Source organism: Macrotis lagotis, chromosome 8 (genome assembly GCF_037893015.1).
Source record: "Macrotis lagotis isolate mMagLag1 chromosome 8, bilby.v1.9.chrom.fasta, whole genome shotgun sequence".
Classification (NCBI taxonomy): domain Eukaryota; kingdom Metazoa; phylum Chordata; class Mammalia; order Peramelemorphia; family Peramelidae; genus Macrotis; species Macrotis lagotis.
The window spans coordinates 128,202,208-128,227,552 of NC_133665.1; the positions used below are offsets into that span (position 1 = coordinate 128,202,208).

General features: G+C 39.0%; 1 protein-coding gene across 2 annotated transcripts in view; it reads right to left on the minus strand.

Moving 5' to 3' along the window:
• Window positions 1-482: 482 nt before the first annotated feature.
• VOPP1 (VOPP1 WW domain binding protein) overlaps window positions 483-25,345 on the minus strand; it is a 200,747-nt gene continuing 175,884 nt past the window's right edge. For both annotated transcript variants that reach the window (XM_074198319.1, XM_074198320.1), the window contains one exon: window positions 483-916. In XM_074198319.1, coding sequence (XP_074054420.1) covers window positions 735-916 — 182 coding nt within the window. In that variant the 3' untranslated portion in view covers window positions 483-734. The remainder of the gene's footprint in view (window positions 917-25,345) is intronic.

Consider the following 25,345-nt stretch of genomic DNA (forward strand, 5'->3'; position numbering starts at 1 on the left):
CTGGTGAAGTGATGTAAAGGCTTCTTAAGATGGGCATTCTTCTCTTCCCTCATAAGAAAGAAGTATGATCACCTTGGATATCAATGCAAGAAATGGAGAATCACTAAAGTGAGAGCCACTGTCTCTCCACCAGTGGATGGGTCAGATATTGAGCTGAGTGGGGCCTGAGTGATCCTGAGGCCAGGGGACCTTTCTGTCCATCAGAACTAAACTTGTCATGAAAATGCAAGGCCCCATCTTTTTAACTGTTCCCTCACTGTCCTTAAAACCAGAAAAGAAAGATCTGTTCTCTTCCAGGACTTCCCATGGAGTTATGTTTAGACTATCTTTCCCTTTAGGTCTGTGTGGTCTATCCAAGACCACTGAGTGGTGCTACCTCAAGGGCTCTGACAGACCTCCACGCTACCACCACACTCAGCCCCAGTGCCTCAACAGACTGAGGAAAAAAACAGAAACAATAAATAAAAGAAAACACGAACACACACACAATATGACTTTAAAAGAGGTCTCCATAAAACCCTCGGAAGGGGCATTGTGCTTGCTTTGAAGACATCAAAGGAAAATGGACCCACAGGCAGCCCAGAAGATCATTCCTTGTGACTAACATTGATGGGGACAGGGAGAGTAGAAGGACAAGTATCTCAGAAATGCCGAGGCCCCTCCCCTCAGCTCCCTGGGACAACCCCATGGTGCCTTCATCCTACAGCATCAAATCACCTGACCTTCCATCACGACTACTTGGAGGCCTTCACCACTTGTTCATAGGGGGGAGGCGGTGTATTGCAGTAGGAAGGTGGGGGTGGATAAACTGGGGTGCCCTGGGGTGAATTGGGCTGGACGTGAAAAGCCATTGCCATTGGGTTCATCACAGCTCCTCCAGGATCAGTATAATATGGCATGCCTGGTTGCTGGGATCCTGAAAGAAAAGAAAAAAAATGATATAAGCATTCCTCAAATGGACAAACTGTTGGATATGGAATCTCAGGACAGGCTAAAAACCCTCTCTCTCTGCTATTAACTAGCTGTGTAATCCGATTTAACTTCCCTGGGCCACAATTTCTTCATTTGTAAGATGAGTGGGATGGAATCGAGATAATGTCTAAGATCCCTTAGCACTCTCACCTTATGACCTTAGCCTTCCCCAAAGGGTCAAAAGTGTCTGAGCGGAAAGGTTCATTAAAAAGGAAACTGAGGTCCAAGGAGGATCAGGAATCTGTGCAAAGCCACACAATTAGTTAAGGGCAAAGCCAGGACCAGAATTCAGATCTCTTGGTATAGTGTTTTTTTTCCCTCCCATGTCATCCTTGTTTGTTGCACATGACGCCCCTTGTTGACCTTTATACTCCAATCTCTCACATTGACATTCCAACCCCTATCTATGTCCTTTAAAACAAACTTGGAATGCATTTCTTCTTCCTCTCCATCTGTTAGCATCACTGGTTTCCTTTAAGACTCAGCTCATACAACACACTTCCCATTTTCTTTTCCTGATCACCTCAGTAATGAATGTCTCATACCCCAACATTGCTTAATATATGTATATATCATATGTATTTTATATTCACATATATTTCATATGTATTTTACATATATATATATATCATATGTATTTTACATTCATAGGGGTCCTTATTATCAAAATATCCATTATTCAGGTCATCCCATACTTGTGAATTTGTATTTTATGTTGGTCTAAACCTGTAAAGAAAACTCTTTCTTCCAATACACATCAAAATCTGATTGAACCAGGGGCTCTGAGGCTTAAATGACTATCTCAGGATCCAGAGCCTAAAGGTGGTTTGGGTGAACTTGAACCCACTCTTCCTGGCTCAGAGGTCAGAGCTTTCCACCCACTACTTCAAACTACTCCCTAGAAGTCTTGGGAAGCAAAATATGAAAAATATTTAATAATGAATTGACCACTTAGAAAATTAGTCCCCATTCAAGCATTCTTTTCCCTAAGCATGAATGTCTATTCCAGCCAATCTCCCATTACTCCCTTACTTTCTAATTGGCTGATTATACTTCAAAAGAGAATAATTTGCATATCAAAGAATTAAGAAAAATACTTGGGAAAACTGATAAACCCTGGAATATATTTTTTGCCAAAAATAGCAATCTTTACAAGTCATAATTAAGGATGGTTTATTGTGCTACTATACAATTTTGCTGGAAAAATTATGACAACCCCCCCCAATTAACACTTGGTTCATTCTAAGGATTAGAGCATAGTTTAGATTATAACCTTGATTTTGCTAAATATAAGATAAAATAAACTTATTTTCATAATTTTTCATTTCATATTTCAAGATGAATTCCAAATTAACTTTTTTTTTTAAAAAATGCTATTTACTATGAAAAGTTGATTCTCATTTTGAGAAAATTCACTTAAGTTCATCTTTTTCTGGTACCAATTACTTGAATCATTGGATAACTGGGAACTCCTCCCATTTGTATCTGCATAAATATTGGTCTCCTATTAGAATATAAATTCTTTGAGGGCAGAGATTGTTTCATTTAAGTCATTGCACTGGGTCTAATCCATGTTTAACACTTAACCAATTGCTTATTGATTTAAACTGAAAACTGAAGACACCCTATGTTCCTGGCTCCTTCCCACACTATATGCATGTAATTGCTTTTTGAGAGCTCTCATCTCCAAAAACAAGTGTGATGATTGTAAATTGAGGAACCGAATTCTCACTTATCTGGCAACATTCTTTAGGAGGATGGATTTACAAACCATCACAATCCTTTAATTAGCTAACTTGCCCAAAGAAGGAGGTAACAAGACATCTAAATTGACTTTGGTTTAGAGTGAAACTATCCAATGAACATCTTTGGCAAGACTGAGAAGAGATCAGTCTCATGAGTAAAGGACTCCTTAATTAACTTTCCTTCCCTTGCTAGAGAGCTCATTTTTCTCCAGGATGAGAAAATGAGATGAGGATGAACTGGGGAAATGGTGCTTCCCATGCATAGATATTCCCTGGGCCCAAGAAGGGAAAATGGAACACTCTACCTTTTTACCTTTACCTACACACAGAACTGAGGTTAGGAAAGTAGGAAATGTCTGTGTTCTTTCCTTCCTTGAGGGACAAAGTGATATGGTGGAAAGAGCTCCAGGCTTGAAACTGGGTTCTTCTCCTACCTGTACCCCGAACTAGCAATATAACTATGAAATGTGTTTAGATCTCAGTTTCTGTGGATTGAAGGAGCTGTATTAGATGGTCTCTAAAATTCCTTTATAGTTCTAAAACTTTTATCATTAAGAAATGTCAAAGGATCATAGACTTACAGGCCATCTACTCTTATCCTCTCATTTTTGTTGTTGAGTCATTTTGGTCATGTCCAACCCCATTTGGGGTACAGTTGAAAAATGATTGGATCTAGAGTCATAGGACTTAGGTTAGTGTATGTGAGTTTAAGAAAGTCATTTAAGTCCCTTGGACTTCAGTTTTTTCACTTGCAAAATGTGGGAAGCCAGTCCAGGTGGCCCCCAAGATGACCCTTCCACCTCTAAATTTAGGATTATGTTAACATGGACACATAATCTTACATAGTTAGATCATAATAAATGCTTATTCAGTAAATCATTGAATTTTCATACACATGGACCCAGACATATTCTTTTTTTTGTTTTAGGTTTTTGCAAGGCAATGGGGTACAAAGTGGCTTGCCCAAGGCCACACAGGCAGGTAATTATTAAGTGTCTGAGGCTGGATTTGAACTCACGTGCTCCTGACTTCAGGACCAGTGCTCTGTCCACCTCACCACCTAGCTGCCCCCAGCCACATTTCTTGAGAGTAACTATAACTGAACTGAGGCAAAGAGGGAGCTCAAACTTGTGGACAAACTGTGCCTAATTTAAACCCCAGAGATCTTACCAATCTAGGCTTTCATGGAGGTAGGCACCTGTGTATTCTCATTTCTGACATGTTTTCTGCAATGTCTGACAGCACAGCAATAACGCCTTAGGTGTAAGGAATGCCTGCTCCCGAGGAGGGCCGAGCATTGGTTCTATGGCAGGCCCCCTCATTTATTCTAACACTGTCCCTGTGGGCCAAATGATCTTCCAGAGCAAAGACATTTCGACAATGTGTCAGAATGCCCTAGGACTGACATTTTCTTAGCTCTAAATCAGCTTTGGCAGATTGACAAATATTCACTATGGGTGTGGATTTATAGCATGAGTCTTAAGAAATTCAGGGAATACAAGGAGGTTGAAAAACATATGATGAGGCATCGGTAACAAAGGAGGGACCCAGAGCCATCCCCTAGCAAAGCAGAGTTGCTTTTCAGGTTGATCTCTAGTGCACACATTTTGGGAATGTGTCCCCACAGTCCTGTAGGGATTGATGATGGATACCCCAACCTCTGCACAGTTCAACATGTGTACCCCACCTTGTTATATATCTCAAGGAATCTCTGACTTAAGGATATCTGAATTACACATATCCTTTAACCACAAATGGTCTCCCACCCATCCCTTCCAATCCCCTGCCTCTTCAAAGACTTGAAGGTTACTGTCACCACTATATCCAAAGTCCATCCTGTCTCAACTCGATTTCTTGCTTGAAACTACCCCTTTCCCTCTTCCCTCCTTCTTCACCATAGTCATTGCTCAAAGTAGATTTAATAGCAGGGTCTGAGTAGCAACTATGCATCCAAAATTTGGACTGTGACCAAAAACATGTATGGCAACCTGGCAAAGATCCAGGCTGACTATAGCTCTGTACAGAACAGTTACCATTGACTACTGTAGAAGACCTGAACCCCCCAGTTACCAAGTTGTCTAGGGTAGCCAGGTGGCTCAGTGGATAGAACACTGGCCTTTAGAGTCAAGAGGACAGAGTTCAAATCCAATTTCAAATACCTGACTTTCTAGCTGTGAAATCTTGGGCAAGTCACTTAACCCTGATTGCTTCACATCCAATGGACCATTTCCAGTTGTCCTGATTCATATCTGGCCTTTGAACCCAGATGGCTCTGGAGGAGAAAGTGAAACTGGTGATTTATTACAGCCCCCCTCCCCACTCAAATCCAATTTATGTGCTTGTCATGCATCACCTCCCTGATGTCATGATCTTCTTCAAAAAAATGAAAGACAAACATTTATTTTAGCAGGGAGTGGGGGGGGCACCATTAATCCAGAAGTTTCTTTCCTCACACCTAAATTAAGTATACATTTATTAAGGGCATCTGACTGAATTTATTTACTACAGAATAATACTTTGGATACTGATGCATAGGGTGCAAGATGACATGAAAGAGAGAATTTCAGTAGATTGTGACAGAGCCTCCCCTTAAATTTCATGGCATGCAGGACTGTTTTATTTAACCACTGAATCTCATTCACAATATTAGTATTAGGTACTTTATTTCTCTTTTATTCAGATCTGTGATTTTATTAGGCAGAGACTTCCAGGTGGAGGAAATTTCTCTACCAATGTAATCTAGCACCTACTAGGTAATTCTTTTTGTTTGTTTTTGCAAGACAATGGGGTGAAGTGACTTGCCCTAAGTCACACAGCTGGGTAATTACTAAGTGTCTGAGGTCACATTTGAACTCAAGTCCTCCTGACTTCAGGGCCTGTGCTCTATCCACTGCACCACTTAGCTGCCCCCACCTACTAGGTAATTTAGACTTAGAGGAATGTCTGTCTATTTATCAGCTCAATTAATCAACTTATGAAAGGCCACATTGCCAGTGTGTCTTGGAGGCTGGGACTTATGGCCAAGACTTCTCGATTCCAAAGCCTATTCCCAATCCTCCTTTACATCAAGCTTCTTCTTGTTATGCACGCAATACATGTTTGTTCAATTTAAGTGAATCAAATTACTACAGAATTCTCAATTAGTCTTTTGATAGTAGTTGGAAGATGGATGAAATTGGAATTTAAATGTTGACAATATGAAGTTAAATCAAAAACCTTATAATCATGATAATCCACACTTTGCTACCAAAAATGTTACTTTTCATCTGATTCTCATGTTTAAAACTTGCAGGAAATAAGGTGGCCCAGATTCAGTAATGATCCTTCAGGTTTGCAGCCATCAACATAATACCTCCTTTAACCTCTCTGCCTTATCAACTGTGTACCCTGAATTTCTTAAGATTCGTAGTATAGAAAGCTTCATTTGTAAAACAGAGATTAATAATAGCAACTACCTCCCAAAATTGTGGGAATCAAATCAGAAAACATCTGGAAAGTGTTTTGGAAATCTTCAAGTGCTTCAGAAATGCCAATGATCAAGATTATCAGTATTGATAGAATTTTTATTATTTTAGCTAACACTCTTGATTTACCTTCAGGTTGTTTTCTTAGTATTATGTCAATTTTGACATTTTTTTCATAATAAAGAACACCTTAATATTTTTCTGCTCTCAGAATCAGGGAACTATTCCCTCTTCCTTGAAACTCCTGCCTCGCCTCCCCACCCCCTATGGCATTTTAACTCAAAAAAAAGTCTAGAGTTGAAGGAATGAGGTAAGAACTTCTGAATTCCACTGTTTCCCACCTTGGGAATTTTCATTAATTGTTGAAATTCTCTCCTCTAATTTAAATAAAAATAGTAGTAAAACATGTTGCAAAGATAACTGGAATCTAGCATTCTATGATATCCCTTTCAACTTCTCCTTAATTCTTAGAAAATGCCATCTTGAGGGAATGTCTGCAGGAAGACTACGACTAAGTTCCTAGCTACGGTTGAAGATGATATAGACGGTGCTTTTAAATTTAGTACTTTCTTTTCAAGTTTCAGGTTTGGAACATAAACAGCATTTATTTATTTCAGTGAAAGAACAAGTCAACAGCTGTGACCTCATTTCAGTGATTTTTCTCAGCTAGGTTGGAGGTACATTAAGAAGCAAAACCACTAGACTTCTAGCCCAAGGAAACAGGAGGAAGGTTAAAATAAATTGAGAGGGAAGAAAAATGCCACATCTACAAATTGAGTAGGTACCAATTATTTTTCTTCCTCTCAATCCAACCACCAGTGTTAGTGCAGAATAAAACATTTTACTAAGAGAAGCTTCTTTTAGAACTTTCTTCTTGCTCTTTCAAATAAGGGGAAGGTGGAAGTAGTAGGACTAAGAATCAAGTGAGGATAGCATTTTTCTTGTTTATTTTTTTCCCTAAAAATACTGGAGTAGACTGAGGCAGTGTGTTATAGGATAAAGACCAATGAACTAAGAGACAGTTGGCCTAAGGCCTAATTTCATGGGTTATCTTGGGACAAATCACTTCTGTCACTGAGCCTCAATTTCTCCAACCAGAAAATTAAAGTCTGTCTGTCAATAAAAATTTATTAAGCACCTATGTGTCAGATCCAAAAGGGCAGTTCCCACTTTCAAGGAGTTTACAATTGAATGGAGAAGATAATGTGAAAAAAAAATGTTGAAAACATTGAACTAAATGAAATCAAAGTCCCTTCTTTAACATTGTTTACATCTGGTCAAGAGTTATATTTGTTCAGCTACATCATTGGTTAAATTGACTTTTGTGGGCTAACCCCCATTTATTCTCTGAGAACTCAAAATTCATTTTCCCTGAAGAAGAATCTATCAACATACAAATGAAGTCATTAAGTTGGATACTGTCAGTACCTTGTGCTTACTGTATCACACTTTTAAACTCCCTCTGGACTGTTAATTAAATTTTATTCAATTCAGCAAATACTTAAGTGACACCTGCTATGTGTAAGAAATAGCAGCTAAATGGGGGGGGGGGGAGCATTGAGATAAGACCAGTAACTACAACTTGAATGTGACTCTGTTTGTGAAACAAGAGCATTCCCATTCCCTAAAGACTGTTGTGCAAAATGATATAATTATTAGAACAATCCTATGTCCACCAGTGGATTAGAAAGAGATTTGGAACTAAGATACTTGGATCCTCTGTCATGTGTAACCTTAGGAAAGTCATTTCTCTTCCCTGAATCTTAGTTTCCTCCTCTGTAAAATGAGAAGACTGAATTAAATTAATTTCTTTCTAGTTTCTTTCTTTTTTTTTTTTTAGGTTTTTGCAAGGCAAATGGGGTTAAGTGGCTTGCCCAAGGCCACACAGCTAGGTAATTATTAAGTGTCTGAGACTGGATTTGAACCCAGGTACGCCTGACTACAAGGCTGGTGCTTTATCCACTACGCCACCTAGCCACCCCTCTTTCTAGTTTCTTTTCAATTACTTGATGAACACGTGAGAATTGATCAGATTAATCTGAGAGGTAGTATAACACAATGGAAAACTTGAATGGAAAGCATGGTTCCAACACTTTGTGCCCATGTGTCCACGAGCAGCCCCTTAGCCTCTCTCCTTCAATCTCCTCATCTAAAAACTAAGGATAAAGAACCCACTTACAATCCATTATCCTCTTGGTTGGGGGCTCATCTGCCCTATCATCATTCCCCATGCTCCTCTGGGTCTTGCCATCTGCCCTGCTGATTTCCCTGACCAAGTCCTCCCTGGCTTTGCCATCTGCCAAGAACTGAGTATAAACATGAACCCTTCTTGCTTAATGTGTCCTCTCCCCCTCTTAGAATGTGACTCCTGGGGAGCAGGACTCTGGATTTGCTATTTGGATCTTGAGCTCTTAATATATCATTCAGAGAAAGCACTTAGTAAATTTTTTTCTTTTCCATTCCATAACTTGCTCTCTCGCTCTCTCTCTCTCTCTCTCTCTCTCTCTCTCTCTCTCTCTCTCTCTCTCATCATCTATCATCTATCTGTCTGTCACACACACACAAAGCTGCAAGTCTTGTCCTCATTCTTAGCCTTTTTACCCAATGTAACACTCTGTATCAATAGAAACAGCTATGTCAAACTCTACATCTAGGATCATTATGAGGAAAGAAAAAATGTTCTAAAGCAACAAAATAATTCCTCTAGAGTCCTGAATAAGTCCCTTAGTCTAGACTAAGAAGGAAGAGAAAACTGAAGGATTAATGTAAATTGTCGATGTCCTTGTCAATAGTAAATGATGATATAGGATTGCATAGGATTCATGGAACGTGGAGGGTTTCAAAAAGGGCTTGATCAAAAGTGGACCACCCAGAAGCCTTCTTTGGCTCTCAGCTAGGACCTCAAGCCTTGAGAACTTACATTTGGAGCAAGTGAGATAGTCAAAGGGTAGAGTTTGCTAATAAAACAACTCTAGATCAAGACTACTTAGTCAAACACAGAAGACTCCTAAGCCTGTCCAAGCTTAAACCTCCCTCTGCAACATCACGAGAATCTTGAATCACTCTCCTCTCTCTGGCTCTCCTCTCTGAACTTAGTGGTAATCAAAAGACAAAAGCACCAGGCATTAGGAAACCTGGAGCCTTCCACAGGTCCTACTGCTTTCTAGCAGTGTGACCTTATGTAAATCATTTCCTCTCTAAACATCTGTTTCCTCATCTGTCAACCAGGGTGCTGAACATGAATAATTACTTGTGTGAGCAAGGCTACATGGGTGCCTGAAGGCTGGTACTTCTGTGCTGGTATGTGATTACTGCAAGTTTTTATATCCATTGTTTTTCTTGACCTTCAAATGTCTCTGAAAGTTTCTCTGAATAGGAATTATTAGTCTCATTTTTTCAGATGAGAAAACCAAGTTAACATAAAAAAAACAACTTAAATAACTTGTCTGAGGTTGCAGTTTGTAAAGTGGAAGAACAAAAATTTGTTCCCAAGTCTTCTAGCCCTAACTAGGGGAGTTACTCCAGTCTGCCATGATACTCTACCATCCCAAAGATCCAATGGGGAGAGGCTCAGTAATCACCTAGCCCTGTCCTTTTATTAGTAAATAAACACATCTTTTCTAAATGATATGAAATGTTTTTCTCAAGGTCAAATGGATAAAAAGTTTAAAAAAAAACAACTGAAATTTGAATCCAGACCTTCTGCTTCGAAAAATCACTGTACTATAATATCTATAAGGACACAATATTCTCTGTAGGGTTCTTTCTAACTCTAGTCCCATGATTTTATCTTGTCCCTCTTGAGGATTAAAATAAGGAAGCTTCACATAAATATGGTATAGAAAAAAACAAAACAAAAACCCACTGTATTAGAAGTCTGAAGACCTGGACTTGCCTTTAAGCTCTTCCACTTAATGGCTATGTGGCCTTGGGCAAGTCACTTCTCTCCAGACCTCAGTAGCTCATTTCTAAAATGGATTGGACTTGATGATTGATGTCTAAAGTTGCTTCCATATTAACATACTAATAAACCTAAAATCATGTTTAGCTAGTATAACTGACAATGCATGAGTTAAGTCTAACTCATTTGACCCCGACATTGTTAGGAAACTAGATTGACAACTATGGGAAAAAATAATAGCAATATAATTTCATCCATTCCAACAGGGAAAAAAAAGGCATTAGGGGAGATTGTTTTTTAGGGCTTACTAGATACAATGATGTCTGAAAATAAAAAACAGATGCCATTTTTAGAGTTGGATGAGAAACAGCATCGTTATGATGTTATTGCCCATTTAGTGCCTTCTCTCTTCAAAGAACTTTTTAAAAATTACTCCCATACTGTCAAAACTTTGCCCGTGAAGCTCTGCAAATGCTCTGCAAATATTAACCTGCCTTTCATCTCATGACCCATGGGTATTGTTCAATTATAGGAGAAGTCTACATAGTGATATGCACATGGAAAACACATCTGGGAAGAGGAATGAGCTGATCTGTGTGAGTCTGGCTGATGGTTTCTTAATGAGGCAACTGTATCTGCTCATTGGCTTCAAAATGGTATTTGCATGTGTACATAACACTGTCAATCGCATTAAGACATTATCATCAAATTGCATCATAACTGGAAAGAATACTGAATGCTAAATCAGAGGAAATGGACCTGAATCTGGTTCTTCCACTTACTCCCTATTTGCTGTTGTTTCATTTCAGTCATGTCTGATTCTTTATAACCCCATTTAGGGTTTTCTTGGCAGAATACTGGAGTGGTTTGCCATTTCTTTCTGCAATTCATTTTTACAGATTTAGAAACTGAGGTAAACAGGGTGAGTGACTTGTCCAGGTTTACACAGCTAGTAAGTCTCTGAGGTCAGACTTGAGCTCAGGATGATGAAACTTCCTTACTCTAGGTCTGGCACTCGGTGCCACCTGGCTTCTCCACTATCTGTGTGACTTTGGGCTAATTATTTATACACTTTGGTCTTCAGTTCTTTCATCTGTAAAAGGAGGCAGTTGGATTAGATGGCTTTAAATTGTTTCCAGGCTTATAATCTATAAGACTAACGGGAAGTATTTGGGGACAGATGGGGCTAAGATGTCTATAGGTACTTACAAACTGTTTTCATATGATATATCATGGAAGAATAGACACACAGGACCATATAGAATTACACTGGCTTAGTAATTAACAATGCAGTTTAGGTCATAGGATTTTTAGATCTAGAAAGAATCTGAAAAATCCATTGGTCCAAAAACCTCATTTTACATAAAAGAAAAGAATAGTCCAAGAAAATGACTCATACAGAAACAGAGATAATAAATAACAGAGCCAGGAGGGGCAGCTAGGTGGCATAGTGAAGAGGACACCAAGCCTAGAGTTATGAAGATTCACCTTCCTGAGTTCAAATCTGGCCTTAGACACTAACTTTCAAGTCACTTTACCCACTTTCCCTCAATTTCCTTACCTGTAAAATGAGCTGGAGAAGAAATACCAAAGTGCTGTAGTATATTTGCCAAGAAAATCCCAAATGGGGTCACAAAGAATAGGGTATGACTGAAATAACCAAACAACCACAGAACAAGGATTTGAATGCAAGTCTTAGTTTATATCCATTTGTTTAAAAAAAGTGTAGGGGAGGCTTAGCATTAACCTTGAGGAAACTGTGAAAATAAATGAAGTGTGGCAAAGCATTTGAATCTCCTTACAAGAAACCTTTCACTATTAGAATTAATCTGATGGCTGGGTTCCAATTCTATATTCAAAATATAGTTTATGCCTATCCTGCCTTTCTTAGGAAGGGACAAAATAGGCACTAGCAGCCTCTATTATTACCAACAACTAACAGAGCAAAAAGGAGTATAAAAAATAACTCCAGAGAGATATATCATTGGAAAGAATATGGGCAGGAGCAGCTGGGTGGTGCAGTGGATAGAGCACCGGCCCTGGAGTCAGGAGTACCTGAGTTTAAGTCTGGCCTCAGACACTTAATAATTACCTAGCTATGTGGCCTTGGGCAAGCCACTTAACCCCATTGCTTTGCAAAACCTAAAAAAAAAAAAATGAATATGGGCTGGGAGTGAGGGAGAATAATGATAGAAATAATAATTAGCATTTCATATTACTTTAAAGTTTGCAAAACATCATGGATATTGTATATCATTTGAGCTTAATGGTTATAGTGTGAGACAGGAATGGAAAAATATTATTAGCTCCATCTTTATAAATGAGAATTTTAGACTCAGGTAAAGTGACTTGTCCATGATCACAAGAGAGTGCCAGAAGCAGGATTTGAATCCAGGTATTTCTGAATCCAAGTACATTATTCTATTCACTATGACAGGTTAAATGATATAACAACTGGAGAGTTCATTCATGTAATATCGAGGAATCCAAGAAGAAGGTCCTCATCACATTGGATAGTTCAATAATGGAAAATTCATGGAAAGATTTGGACAAGAGTAGCAGAGGAAGACAAATCAAGGGTGAACTGCCATTGGTATCCTGCCCATTTCAGTGAGATCCAGGTGAAAGAATTCAAATTTACAAAAGAGTAAATTCCTCCTTAATTGCTTCTCTTTGGAAAGGTAGATTTTCTTTCCCTCACATAAAGTTTCAGAAGGCTGTCCCAACACTAATCCAAACTCCAATCTCTGGGCTAAAGAATCAGGCTGATTCTGAGCAATGTTTTCTAGTTATTACTGATGCTGCTGTGACAAATGGTTGTTTTGTTTGTCCTTTGTTCTCAAAGAAGACCATGACATTAGGGAGGTGGTGCCATGACAAGCATATGAACTGAATTTAGGTGAAGGGGAACTATGCTATAAATCATCAACTCTTTCTTCCCCAGAGCCATCTGGGTCCAGTGGCCAGATATGGATCAGGATGACTGGAGATGACCCCGGATGTAAGACAATCAAGGTTAAGTGACTTGCCCAAGGTCACACAACTAAGTATCAAGTATCTGAAGCTGGATTTGAACTCTGGTCTATGCTTTATCCACTTTGCCACCCAGTTGTCCCTTTCCAAGTTATCAAATGAAGGGAAGGGCTGGGCTGGGGTCCCATTGGATTCGGGATCTATGCCTCTGTGACCCATGCATATATTCCTGCCTCTTAGAAGTTTTAAAGAATGCAAGTTGTCTCCGCAATGGACTCTCCTTTTTTTAGGGTTTTTTTTTTGCAAGGCAAATGGGGTTAAGTGGCTTGCCCAAGGCCACACAAGCTAGGTCATTATTAAGTGTCTGAGACCGGATTTGAACCCAGGTACTCCTGACTCCAAGGCTGGTGCTTTATCCACTACGCCACCTAGCTGCCCCCTCAATGGACTCTTAAAGGGGAAATATCTTATTTTCTTTCCTCTTCACTCCAGTCAGTGGTCAGAAGGATTTAACATTACAGCCCTGTCAAAGCATTTCCCCTGAGATGTGTTCAATCCCATATCTATTTGGGGGGGAGGGGTAGAGAAGAGAAAGAGAGAGAGAGTTTTTTGCCAGCTTTAAATGAGAAGCCCTTAATGTATTTTTGTTCTGATAACCAATTTCCATGGGCTGGGAATTCAATATTATATAATAAATCCTTAGGCCTAAAGGGCACTGCTTCATTTCTTCCAAAATCAGGAATCCCATTCCCTAACACTCATAATTGCTTTCTATTTTTCTCTCCTCTTTTCAGAGCTCTGGCAGATTTTGCCTAGAGTTCTCCCCAACCAAAGAAACTAAAGGACGATATGCACAATGAGTTTGTAGGTGATTACTAGAATTCCCAGCTGTCTCAGCAAGGAAATGGGAATCTATCACTGCTCTATAATGACTGCCTGATGGAACAGAATGGACTTTGGGAAATGGAAACAGTTGGAAATATGGTTTGGTGCTTAAAACTATTCATTAGATTGCAGCTGAAAAACATAAAGGATTCTTTCTTCCTTAGCCGGCTACTAGTAGAAAGAAACCACTTGTGCTACAGGCCAAGAAGAGTCCAAAAAGGACAAGAGTAGGAGATGGATGATGGCAAATGAGAAATTAAGAATGACATTTTGGTCATAACATTTAGGATCTAGAAGTAGTAAATGAGAAAATGACAGAGAAGTTGTTAAATGAGCCTGGGCATCTGTGGGCAACCAGTCTAGGACAATTGCTCATTCTGACCCAATCTGGCACATGAGGATTGACTAGGGGCACTAGTGCCAGGATCCAAGTATCTCAATGTTGGAAGAGATAGTAGAGGTCTTTAGCAGAAAATGCCACTGAACCGCCTGCCTCCCCATATCATTCTCAGTGGGGTACTAGGAGTCTGTTTCAAACTCTACCTTCTTATCTGGGATCTCAAGTATGTGACTCTAAGTCATCTTTCCAAGCCTCAGTTTCCTCCACTGTAAAAAAAAGAGTCTGAAATAAAGGACTTTGTACTATCCAATCTAGCTTTAAGTTGATGCTCCTATATAATTGCTAAATGATGCATCATCCAATCTCTGCTGGAAGACTTTTACTAATGTGGAACTCACTACTTCTTGAGACAACTAGAAAATTCTCCTGACAATGAGTCTAAATCTATCTGTTATTTCATCAACAAACATTTGTCAAACCCTTATCATTCACTATTCTTTGTTGTTTTCTGGGTGATCAACTTCTCTTCTACAAGACAACCAATCCTTCAATCAATTGAATATTTACAAAACAAGAAACTAAATTCCTAGAATATAAGAACTAGAAAGACTTCTCCAACTTCCTCCTCGCTGGGGGGGGGGGGGGGGGGGGGGGGGGCGGGGGATCAAAGTGCCATACCTAGGATCACACAGACAGCAGCAGGGAACAAAGCTAAGATTAGAACTCAGCTCTTCTTCCCCCAGAGCCACACTTTTTCCACTGGACTACATTAGAAAGACTGTGAAGGCATTTTCAGTTTAGCTATAAGAGGGAATAGAAAGGGAGTTGAAATTAGAAACTAAGTCCCAGAAAACCCACTCAAAGTAAACTTAATATAGTATCACTGTACCAACCTCACTTTACAACACAAAGCAACAAGAGTGATTCCATGAGGCACATAAGATACTGTTTCATTACTCTGAAGTCACAGCCCTTTATACAATCAGAGGAAACTACAATCATTTAATGTCATCTTAACTTTTCACTATGTACAATCTTTCTGTCTTTCTGTCTATTTCTCTCTCTGCCTTTCTTTCCCTCTGTCTCTGAATTTCTGTCTCCCTGTCTGTTAGATGAGAATAATTCCATTGGAATTATTCTCAATAACTCAGGATTCCAATTTGTAGCCCTTTCAGGGAGGAACCACGCCAAAAAAAAAAAATCACCAATCTCTTAAAGTGTTGAGGAAAAAGGGAAGCAAATGAGAAGAGATCATTTAGGGAGGAAGATGATCTCAATCTTCAATATTTTTTAAAAGATTGTGTAGATAAAGGGAATAGAATTTTCCACTGTGGGTAGAACCAATGGATAAAGGTTACAGGGAGGATGGTTTTAGGTTCTAATTCAATATAAGAAAGAGGAAGCCTAAAATGGAATAGGTGTGAATTCATCATCACTGAAGGTCAGAGACTGAACGATCAATGGTTGTAGAAATTCATCATATTCAGGGGAAAGAATGGGGAATATGGCATGGAGAGCAGTAGATCAATCTAAGATTCCTTCCAACTTTGGGGTTCTAGAAATTCTTGTTGTCTGGGATTAAATAATGAGGTTTTAAAAATTATTTTCTCTGCTTGTAGTGTTGATTGTGTGAACAGCAGTAGTTGGTATTAAGAGGCATTGTTTAGTGGATAAGGAATGAGACTTAGGAGTCAGAAGACCTAAGTTAGTCCTATTTTAGACATTTACCAGCTATGTGATAGTGAGAAAATTATTTAATTAACTTCTTTGTGCTTCACTTTCCTCATGCATAAAATGAGGAAGTTGGACTCAATGGTTTCTAAGGTACCTTCTAACTCTAAATTGATAGATTCTTTTTCAAAAATGGCTTATGATGGGGTGGCTAGGTTGCGCAGTGGATACAGCACCAGCTCTGGAGTCAGGAGTACCTGGGTTCAAATCCAGTCTCAGACACTTAATAATTACCTAGCTGTGTGGCCTTGGTCAAGTCACTTAACCCCATTTGCCTTGCAAAAACCTAAAAAAAAAATGGCTTATGACACTCAGACACAGATTTTTAAATTCTCAAATAGTAATAACAAACTATTATAATTTGTCATTATTGCTGAGTTTAGCTTAACAATAGTAGAAAATTCTGGATTTGATGCTCTGCATAAATGGGTAATTAAAACTGAGAGGAATTAGTAATTAAGTTTAAAAACAGACACCTCAACTAATTTAACTTCCCTTAATTGGCCAACTCCACTATCAGGCATTCATAAATTCATTGAAATAATTTCATCTTTCATTTCATTTGCTGAATATTTAGTGACACAAAATCTTTCTGAATAGTACATAATGCTAAGGAAGCTGCATGATGCTCTATAGTACTAAGTCCTTCTAGAAGGACACACAAGGGAAGGTCCATTTGAGAACCAGCTTTTTTTACTAGGTCCCTGCCTTCTATTGAATATCTTCTAGAAACTGTTTTAAGGAGGCTTCAAAATCTTGAAAATCAGAATGAACCAAGGGAGAAAAAATCAATTTATTGGAAACACTGCCAGAGAAGGATTAATATAAACAAATTAGATAATGCACTAAACTTGTTCTAAGAAAGACCCGAGTTTTAATCTGCCATAGATATTTCATAAGTGACCTTGAGCAAGTTATTTAACCTCTCTTAGCCTCAGTTCACCTCTATGTAAAATGTGGCTAATGATAGCACCTACTTCACAGGGATGTAATGAGGATCAGTGTGGTAAACTTATGTGCAAGGTTTAGCAAAGCTTAAAGCACTATATAAATACAAGCTATTAGTATTTCCAGAACATATCTTTCTTCTTTCTTTCTTTCTCACCTCCACTGTCCCTCCCCAAGGAGTAAATGCCTTCCTTGAAGATGTCAAAGCATCTTACTGATGGCAATTCCACTCAGAACTTTGGAAGCAAGTGTCTAATTCAGTCCCCCGAGTATATAGAAGAGGGCATGGAGACCAACTTGGGGGGGGGAAGTGATTTATTTGGAAGTAAGCAAAAGACAGGGGATGTCAGGCTCTTATCTTTAATGTATCCCTAAGGAAGAAATCCGTAAACAGATACTATTGTGTTTTCAAAGTCTTTAAATCTAGACAAGTCCTAATTTATCACCTAGCTCAAGTCCCTAATTTAAAAGGAAAGAAAACTAGATCCTGGAAAGATTCAATGATTTTTCCAAGGTCACCAGCTAGTGACACTATTGATAATGATGATGATGATGATGATTACAATGGCTCACATTTATGTAGCATTAAGTTTGCAAAGTATTTATAGAGTCAAGATTTGAACTCAGATCCTTTGACAACAAATCAAAGCTTTCTCCCCACTGTTTGAAGAAAATGCCTTCTGGATAGACACTTTGCCTAATGAAGCCTATTTTCTTGGGCTTAGTTATAAAGAGAAGGTGGTATTTTTAAAAAGGATCCCAATGTGAATTGAGAGGAGAAACTACTCAATTGTATTCCAAATCCCTTAATCTATCAGTTACCCAGTAAGGAGCACTTAGGAAGTCACTATGTTAGCCAAAACAAAACAACCTACTTCAGAACACCCTACCACACTAAGTCAGCAGACAAAGGTAGCAGGCTTCTTTGAAGGAAAGACAAGAAATATCCTCTACATCACAGACATTCATTCATTTCAAGGGTATGGAGGAGAATTATTATGAAGATCTTTAAGTGGGCAATATGTCAACTTACCTGTTGACCTTGATCATCTCTAAAAGTATTTCTATTGTCAAATACAATTTCCTTGCCTTCAAGTGGGAATTTTATGATAGATTTGTCACTACATTTTTCCAGTTCTTAAATAAATCAATACTGAAGACATAAGAAATCAAAGTAGTGGGAAGCAGGGGGGAAAAGATAAGGGATGGATTCAAATAATGAGAGCTCAGACTTATAGAGCACTTTGAAGTTTGCAAAATATCTACAATAATCATGCAAGGTAGACAATATAATTGTTATTTTGCCTAACTTACAGTTGAAGGTCAGAGAGGTATGGAAATTGTCCATAGACACGCAACTAGAATATGTGGGTACTTTGTCACCTTCTTCTAACTTCCTTTAATAGTGTTTTCCTATTATGCATATTACTGATCCAAGAAGATGGAAACATCTGGAAGAATGAATAGGTAGATTAAATATGCTTTGAAAAATTTTTTTCCACAGAGGGTCCCAATGACATCAAAGGGTGATGTTTGACTTGTATGTGAATTGGATTTAAGAGAGGCAGAGATAAGCAAAGTCAACAATCTTTCGAAACCTCCCTCTCTTCCTTCCAGAGTCACTGAAGTCCAGTGGTGAAGGACCTGGAAGCAATGGATGACCTTGGCATAGTCAAAGCCTGACCAGCCTCTAACTCCATCGCATCTATTTCATTCACTTTCATAGCCATTGGAACAAATTATTCTCATCTGGCCATTCCACCAGGGGAAGTCTTTACATACTAAGGGTGGATATTCCCTTAACTCAGCAATGCATTTGAGGACTGTAGGTTACTTTCAACCATCTGTTAAGATGTTTTTACTGGGGTAGGTCACTGCACAGGCTAAAGCTTCTTAGAAACTTATATGAGAGTTAGGTGAAAGGTGGACATCAAAAGTGCATGAGTAGTCCTGAAAAGCACTCAGCAACCTCACACCAGAGGTACTAGTCCTCCCTAACACCCCATACATCTTTCTTGGAGAAGTAATTAAAGTACAATTTAGGATAATGCCTACCCATTAGAAAATAATTAGTTATTCAACCTTATGGGGTCTCTGAGATAGCCATGCTTGAGAACATGATGAAATCATTTATTTATATTTATAAAGTCTTCTATAAGTGTTTTACACAGAGTAGGCTTTCAATAAATATTTGTAGATTAAACATATGATGCCTGGTAGACTGAAAAACTTAGATACACACTTAATAACTCTCATTAGGATACTAAAGAGGCCTCATTCTTCTCCTACAAAGGTAAGGAACATTAATTATCCTTACATGTTGAAGTAGGTACCAGAGAAAGAAAGCACTTCTCTTCACTGTACAACATTCAGAACCTAGAAAAAAACCTTAAAAGGGGCCATGGCTTGACTTAATGTGTGGGAAGGAATTGGATTGTGTTTCCCTTTGGGATTTTTACTTGATTCTCTCATGGAGTCTTTGCTCTGCTGTTATGGAAGGTCCTTATCAGGCCCTGAGCTGAGAGTAAGGTAGAAAGGCTTTCTTTGTATATTCTTAAAGTGACTGGCTCAGGCATGGGGGAGCTTGTTACTGAGGGTCAAAACCTATTGGCTTAAAAAACCCTCTGCAAGTCCAGCTTCTCCTCTTCATACCGAGATAAGGAAGAAGGCTTCCTTCCATTGGCTCTCTGCTCAGCACTCTGATGTGATGTCAAACTGAATGGGGTCTCAGGTTTGATGGCCTGGCTGATTCCAGTCCCTTCCCTGCTGAGGAATCTGTGAAGATATTATGAGATAATCTAACTCATGCAAACATTCCAGAACATAGCTGTTTTTCGTTTTCAAAAGTCATCACTACTAAGGATCCTGAATTCGCAACTTTACAGTTTGTTTTAGGAATTGAAAAATCTCCAAATGAATATTTATAATCTGTAAATATACAATCTGTAAAAACATCTGCAAACTCCTTGGGCTTATTTATTTAAAATATATGTATGAGCCTCTGGGGCAGAGACTGCTTTATGCTTTGATCTATTCAATACCTTGGACACTTTCCTTGTTTAATGGAAATACATGATATTAACTTCAGTGGAAGATAATCCAATGCAAAACAAACATCCTGACATTAAAAAAAACTGCAAGACCATTTCCACATTTTAAATCCTTTACATATCCATTACAAGCTTTTGTAAGGAGATGTTCATCACCACTTTCCCTAGACAAATGGATCAAAGAATTTGGGTATTAAAAAAAATCCTAGGGAAATGATTAGCACCTCATTAATATACATCAGGTCCCTCAACTTATGCATTCAAAGATTCAAGAAAACTGAAAATTCCTCCTTCCTTAAAGTTGCAAATAGTATGCAGTGTCAACAGATCTAGTCTCCCTCTTGGCACAAGAAGCATAAAAACTGCTAAATTTTTATAATTCAGAAAGTTGAAAGCAATCTGAGAACTTGTCTAGTTTGATACAGAGGAAGAAACTCAGGCCCACAGAGGATAAATGAGTTGTCCAAGACCACCGAGTAAATTAATTTTAAATCTTGGATTTGAACCCAGGCATGTGACTACTCCTAATCCAGTCACTTTCCCATGCTTTGCCTTGGTGATAAGAGCAGCACCTATCTCTCAAGGTTATTATAAGAATCCTAAGGATTATAAGGAACAAATGAGATAAGACTTATTTATTTGTTTATTTATTTATTTTAGGGTTTTGTGAGGCAAATAGGGTTAAGTGGCTTGCCCAAGGCCACACAGTAATTATTAAGTGTCTGAGGCCAGATTTGAATTCAGGTACTCCTGACTCCAGGGCTGGTGCTCTATCCACTGTGCCACCTAGCCTCCCTGAGGTAATATCTATAAATATTATATATATATATATATATATATATATATATATATATATATATATATATATAACATATATTTATCTATATATAATATGTATGTGTGCATAGCTTCTTTTTCTCCCTTCTGCTAATATAAATTATTGTTCATAAAATCATAGATTTAGACCTAGAATAGACAGAAGAGATTATAATCTAACCTCCTTTTACAAATAAGGAAACCAATTCCAAGAAGGAAGTGACTTTACCCAAGGCTACACAACCAACAGTGATCTCCATTGCCCCGCCTTTCCCTTATTCAGTTTTTATCTACTTAATACTTGTTACCCTGCTACCTTGCCATAACCCAGGCGAGCATTCTCCCTCCTTTGAATTTGTAAAGCAGTTTGCACTTTTGTGACAGTCTTTTTCAGTGTAGTTCTCTCCAAAGTATCCTACTTGTACATGGCTGTCTTATGTAGTTCCCTTATTAAACTATGAGTTTCTTGAGAATAGAGGCTGTTGTCTTTTTTTGCTCCTTGGTACTTAGCACTTAGGCACTTAACTAATGCTTACTGATTTCCCTTGTTGACTAGGGATTTGTATACATATATATACATACATACATATATACATATATATATATATATATATATAAAACACACACATACACATACACATATGTATATGTATATGTATATATATGATCAGATCATTTTAAGGTCCTTGAGGGCATCTTCAACTTTGCCAGCACAGCACTTTATAACTCTTAAGATGTCAATGAATAGTTCTTGAATCAATCACATGGATACAACACAACCAAGAAACTACCCAGAGCCGAGAGTACCATCTTATTTTCACATCTCCTAAGCCCAACAAATTCCATCAAAAAAAAAGATTGTCACCAACAAGCCGTAGAAAAATTGAACACCATTGAACACAGAAAATGAAGGATTTAGTAACTATAATTGAAAAATATCCCCACTTCCAAATACTTCACTGGTTTGTGTTGGGGACATTGGGAAGTGAACAAGTTGCTTTTGCCAAAAAAAAGGGTGAACATGTAAGGACTTTTGTTCATCAAAAAACAAAGGAAATGACAGGCTAATAATATGTTTGGTTGGTTACAGGGGAGTACTTCTGACTTATGGATAGCCCAACTTATTGCAGCTTTCATTTAGAGAAACTGTTCTGTCATGCTCATAGTTCTCAGTGGGTTCTAATTGTACTTTTTCATTCTAAATCTGGACTATGTGTAATTTTATTGAGAGAAAAATGACTGCCAAAAAATGAAATTGAAGACTTTCTGCAGCTTGGACAGTCTTGGGAACTGAGCTGACCTATAGGAATGGTATTTGTTTAGGAGTATCTTGGTTCAGTCCTATGGAACCTGAGGTTACAGTGGCTCATATGTCCCATATTTTCATGGTAAATGTAGAGATTCAGAAAAATATATCTAAGTTTCTGCCTTTCCTGTTTCAGAGGGTAGAATTTCATTCCCTACTACTGACAACATTCATAAAAAACAAAAACAAAACAAAAAGCATCCTCTCCATTAAAAGCCCACAGAATAACTGGAAGGCTTGGTTCTGTTCTCTCCTATTAGCATAGCGAGGAAGGCCATATGGCTTAGCCAAAAAGATATTGCGTCCATGCCAGGAAAGTTAACTGGCATGCTGGGTCCTCCACAAGAGGTTTGCATTCAGCCAGCACATGGGAGAAGAGAACAGTGACATAAGCATGCAATACCTATGTTGGTTCAGGTGGGTGATCATAAAACATGGAATAGAGAGTGTGCTACCATGAGCTGAGTGAGAGAGAAAAAAAGACTCTTTGGAGAATGGAAATATAGATACAGAAGTTCAGGGCTACTGAATTTCTCCTCTCTGTGCTTATCCTTCTAGGGCAGAGGCTGCTTTCAACCTTTTTAGTCTCAGGACCTCTTCACACTCTTAAAAATTATTGAGGAGCCCTTGAAAAGTGTCTATCTTAAACATATAAGAAATTAAGATGTCAATGTTACGATGAAGACAGTGTTGATGTCATAGATATCCTCCGAAAGTGTCTCAAGGACTCCTGTGTGTTCCCAGATCATACCTGGTAAACCACTCTAGAGTTCCAATCCATTCTCAGAAGGTAACCAATCACTCACCAAGGGTTTAAGTGCCTACTGTACTATTCACTAGGAGTTCAAAGACAGGGGGCAGAGCCAAGATGGTGACAAGAGAGGATCGTCTCTTAGGTGCTCTCTCATAAAACTTACAAACTAAGGACTCTAAATTTTCAAGAGAGATAGAACCCACAGAGGGACCCAGTGAGGCAGTTCTCCTACTCAAGGTAACCTGGAAAAGAGCAGAAAGGCTCTGCTCCTCGAGGTTGGAGGGGTGACCTGCCAGAGGGATGGCCCACCAGAGCGAAAGAACTTCAGCCTCCTGGCAGTAGCCCCAGGGCACTGGGAGCACAGCTCACAGCAGCAGGGGAGTTTCCTGACCTACGCCCTGGGGAGCACTGGGCACAATGTGGGGGAATGGTGGGGAATTCTGCCAGAGCGAGCATGTGAAGCCCAGCCCTCAGGGCACACAGCAAGCAGTGCAGCCAAGGCAGTCCAGATGCAGGAAACAGAAGCAGGCAGAGTCCATAAGCAGGAGCCCTCAGGGCAAGAGCCCATTGAACCTAGGGAGGGGAGTGAAGAGACTGCTAAGCTCTGACCCTGGAACAGAACACTGGGGTTCTGACCACATTCAGATCCTGATCGCAGTCTAGCCCCCATCCTATAGAACAGCAGGACCGCCCCCCCACCTCAGCCCCATGGGGGGGGGCGCTTATGGTCATTCACAGACCAGGAGGGAGGACAGTCTCACACACTGAGACCCTTGTGGGAGTGTCCCAAAAGCTCAGGAAGCACCCCAAAACAGGCTCAGGCTGGGAAAATGAGCAAGCAGAGAAACAAGAGGAACACCATTGAGAAATATTTTGCCTGTGAGCCCAAGAAGGATCAAAACACTCAGTCTGAAGATGAGGAAGCACAAGCTCCTGCATCTAAACACTCCAAGCAAAACAGAAATTGGTCTCAGGCTATGACAGAGCTCAAAAAAGACTCTGGAAATCAAATTAGGGAGTTAGAAGAAAAACTGGGAAAAGAAATGAGAGAGGTACAGGAAAAACATGAAAATGAAGTCAGCAGCTTAGTCAAGGAAATCCAAAAAAATGCTGAAGAAAACGGCATGCTAAAAACCAGCTTAGGTCAAATGGATAAAACAGTTCACAATTTTATGGAGGAGAATAATGCTTTAAAAAGCAGAATGGGCCAGATGAAAAAAGAGACAAGAAGGCTCTCTGAGGAAAACAAATCCTTCAGACAAAGAATAGAACTCAGGGAGATTGATGAATTTACAAGAAATTAGGACTCAATACTTCAAAACCAAAAGAATGAAAAATTAGAAGAAAATGTGAAACATCTCATTGAAAAAACAACCGATATGGAAAATAGATTTAGGAAAGATAATTTAAAAATTATTGGAATACCTGAAATTCATGATCAGGAAAAGAGCCTTGACATCATTTTCAAAGAATTACTACAGGAAAATTGCCTTGATATCCTAGAAGCAGAGGGCAAAATAGAAATAGAGAGAATCCACAGATCCCCCCAAGAAAGAGATCCCAAAAAACTAACCCCCAGGAATATTATAGCCAAGTTCCAGAATGCCCAAGTCAAAGAGAAAAATATTACAAGCAGCCAGAAGGACATAATTCAAATACCTTGGAGCTGCAGTCAGGATCACACAGGACTTAGCAGCAACTACATTAAAAGCTTGTAGGGCTTGGAATATAATATACTGGAAGCCAAAAGAGCTTAGAATGCAACCAAGAATCAACTACCCAGCCAAACTGAATGTCCTCTTCCAGGGAAAAAGATGGACTTTCAATGAACCAGGGGAATTTCAAATGTTCCTGTTGGAATGGCCAGAGCTGAACAGAAGGTTTGATCTTCAAATACAGGACTCAGTTGAAGCATAGAGATTGGAGGAGAAGGGAAAAATAAGAGGGAAAATGATGATGATGAACTGCATGTATTCCTGTATAGAAAAATGACACTGATAATACTCATATGAACCTTCTCAATTAACAGAGCAGATAGAAGGAGCTTTTATAGATGAGGCACAGGAGAAAGCTGAATTTGAAGATAAAATATGGTGTAAAAATGGAGTCAATAGAAAAAAGGGAAACGTAATGGGAGAAAGAAAAAGGAGAGGGGAAATAGGCCAAGATATTTCATATAATTAGATTTTTCTTTATTCCAATGAGCTATTGCAATGATATGGAAGGGGGGAAGGCAAAGGGGAATGAGGGAAGCTTTGCTCTCATCAGAGGTGGCTAGGAGAGGTAACAGCATATATACTCAATGGGGTATAGACATGTGGAGTAAGAAGGAGAGAGGAGAGACAGGGGGAAGGGGTGGAGATGTGAATGAAGGAGGAGAGGATGGACCATGGGGGGAGAGTGGTCAGATATAACACATTTTCTTTTTTTACTTCTTGCAAGGGGCTGGGATTGGATGGC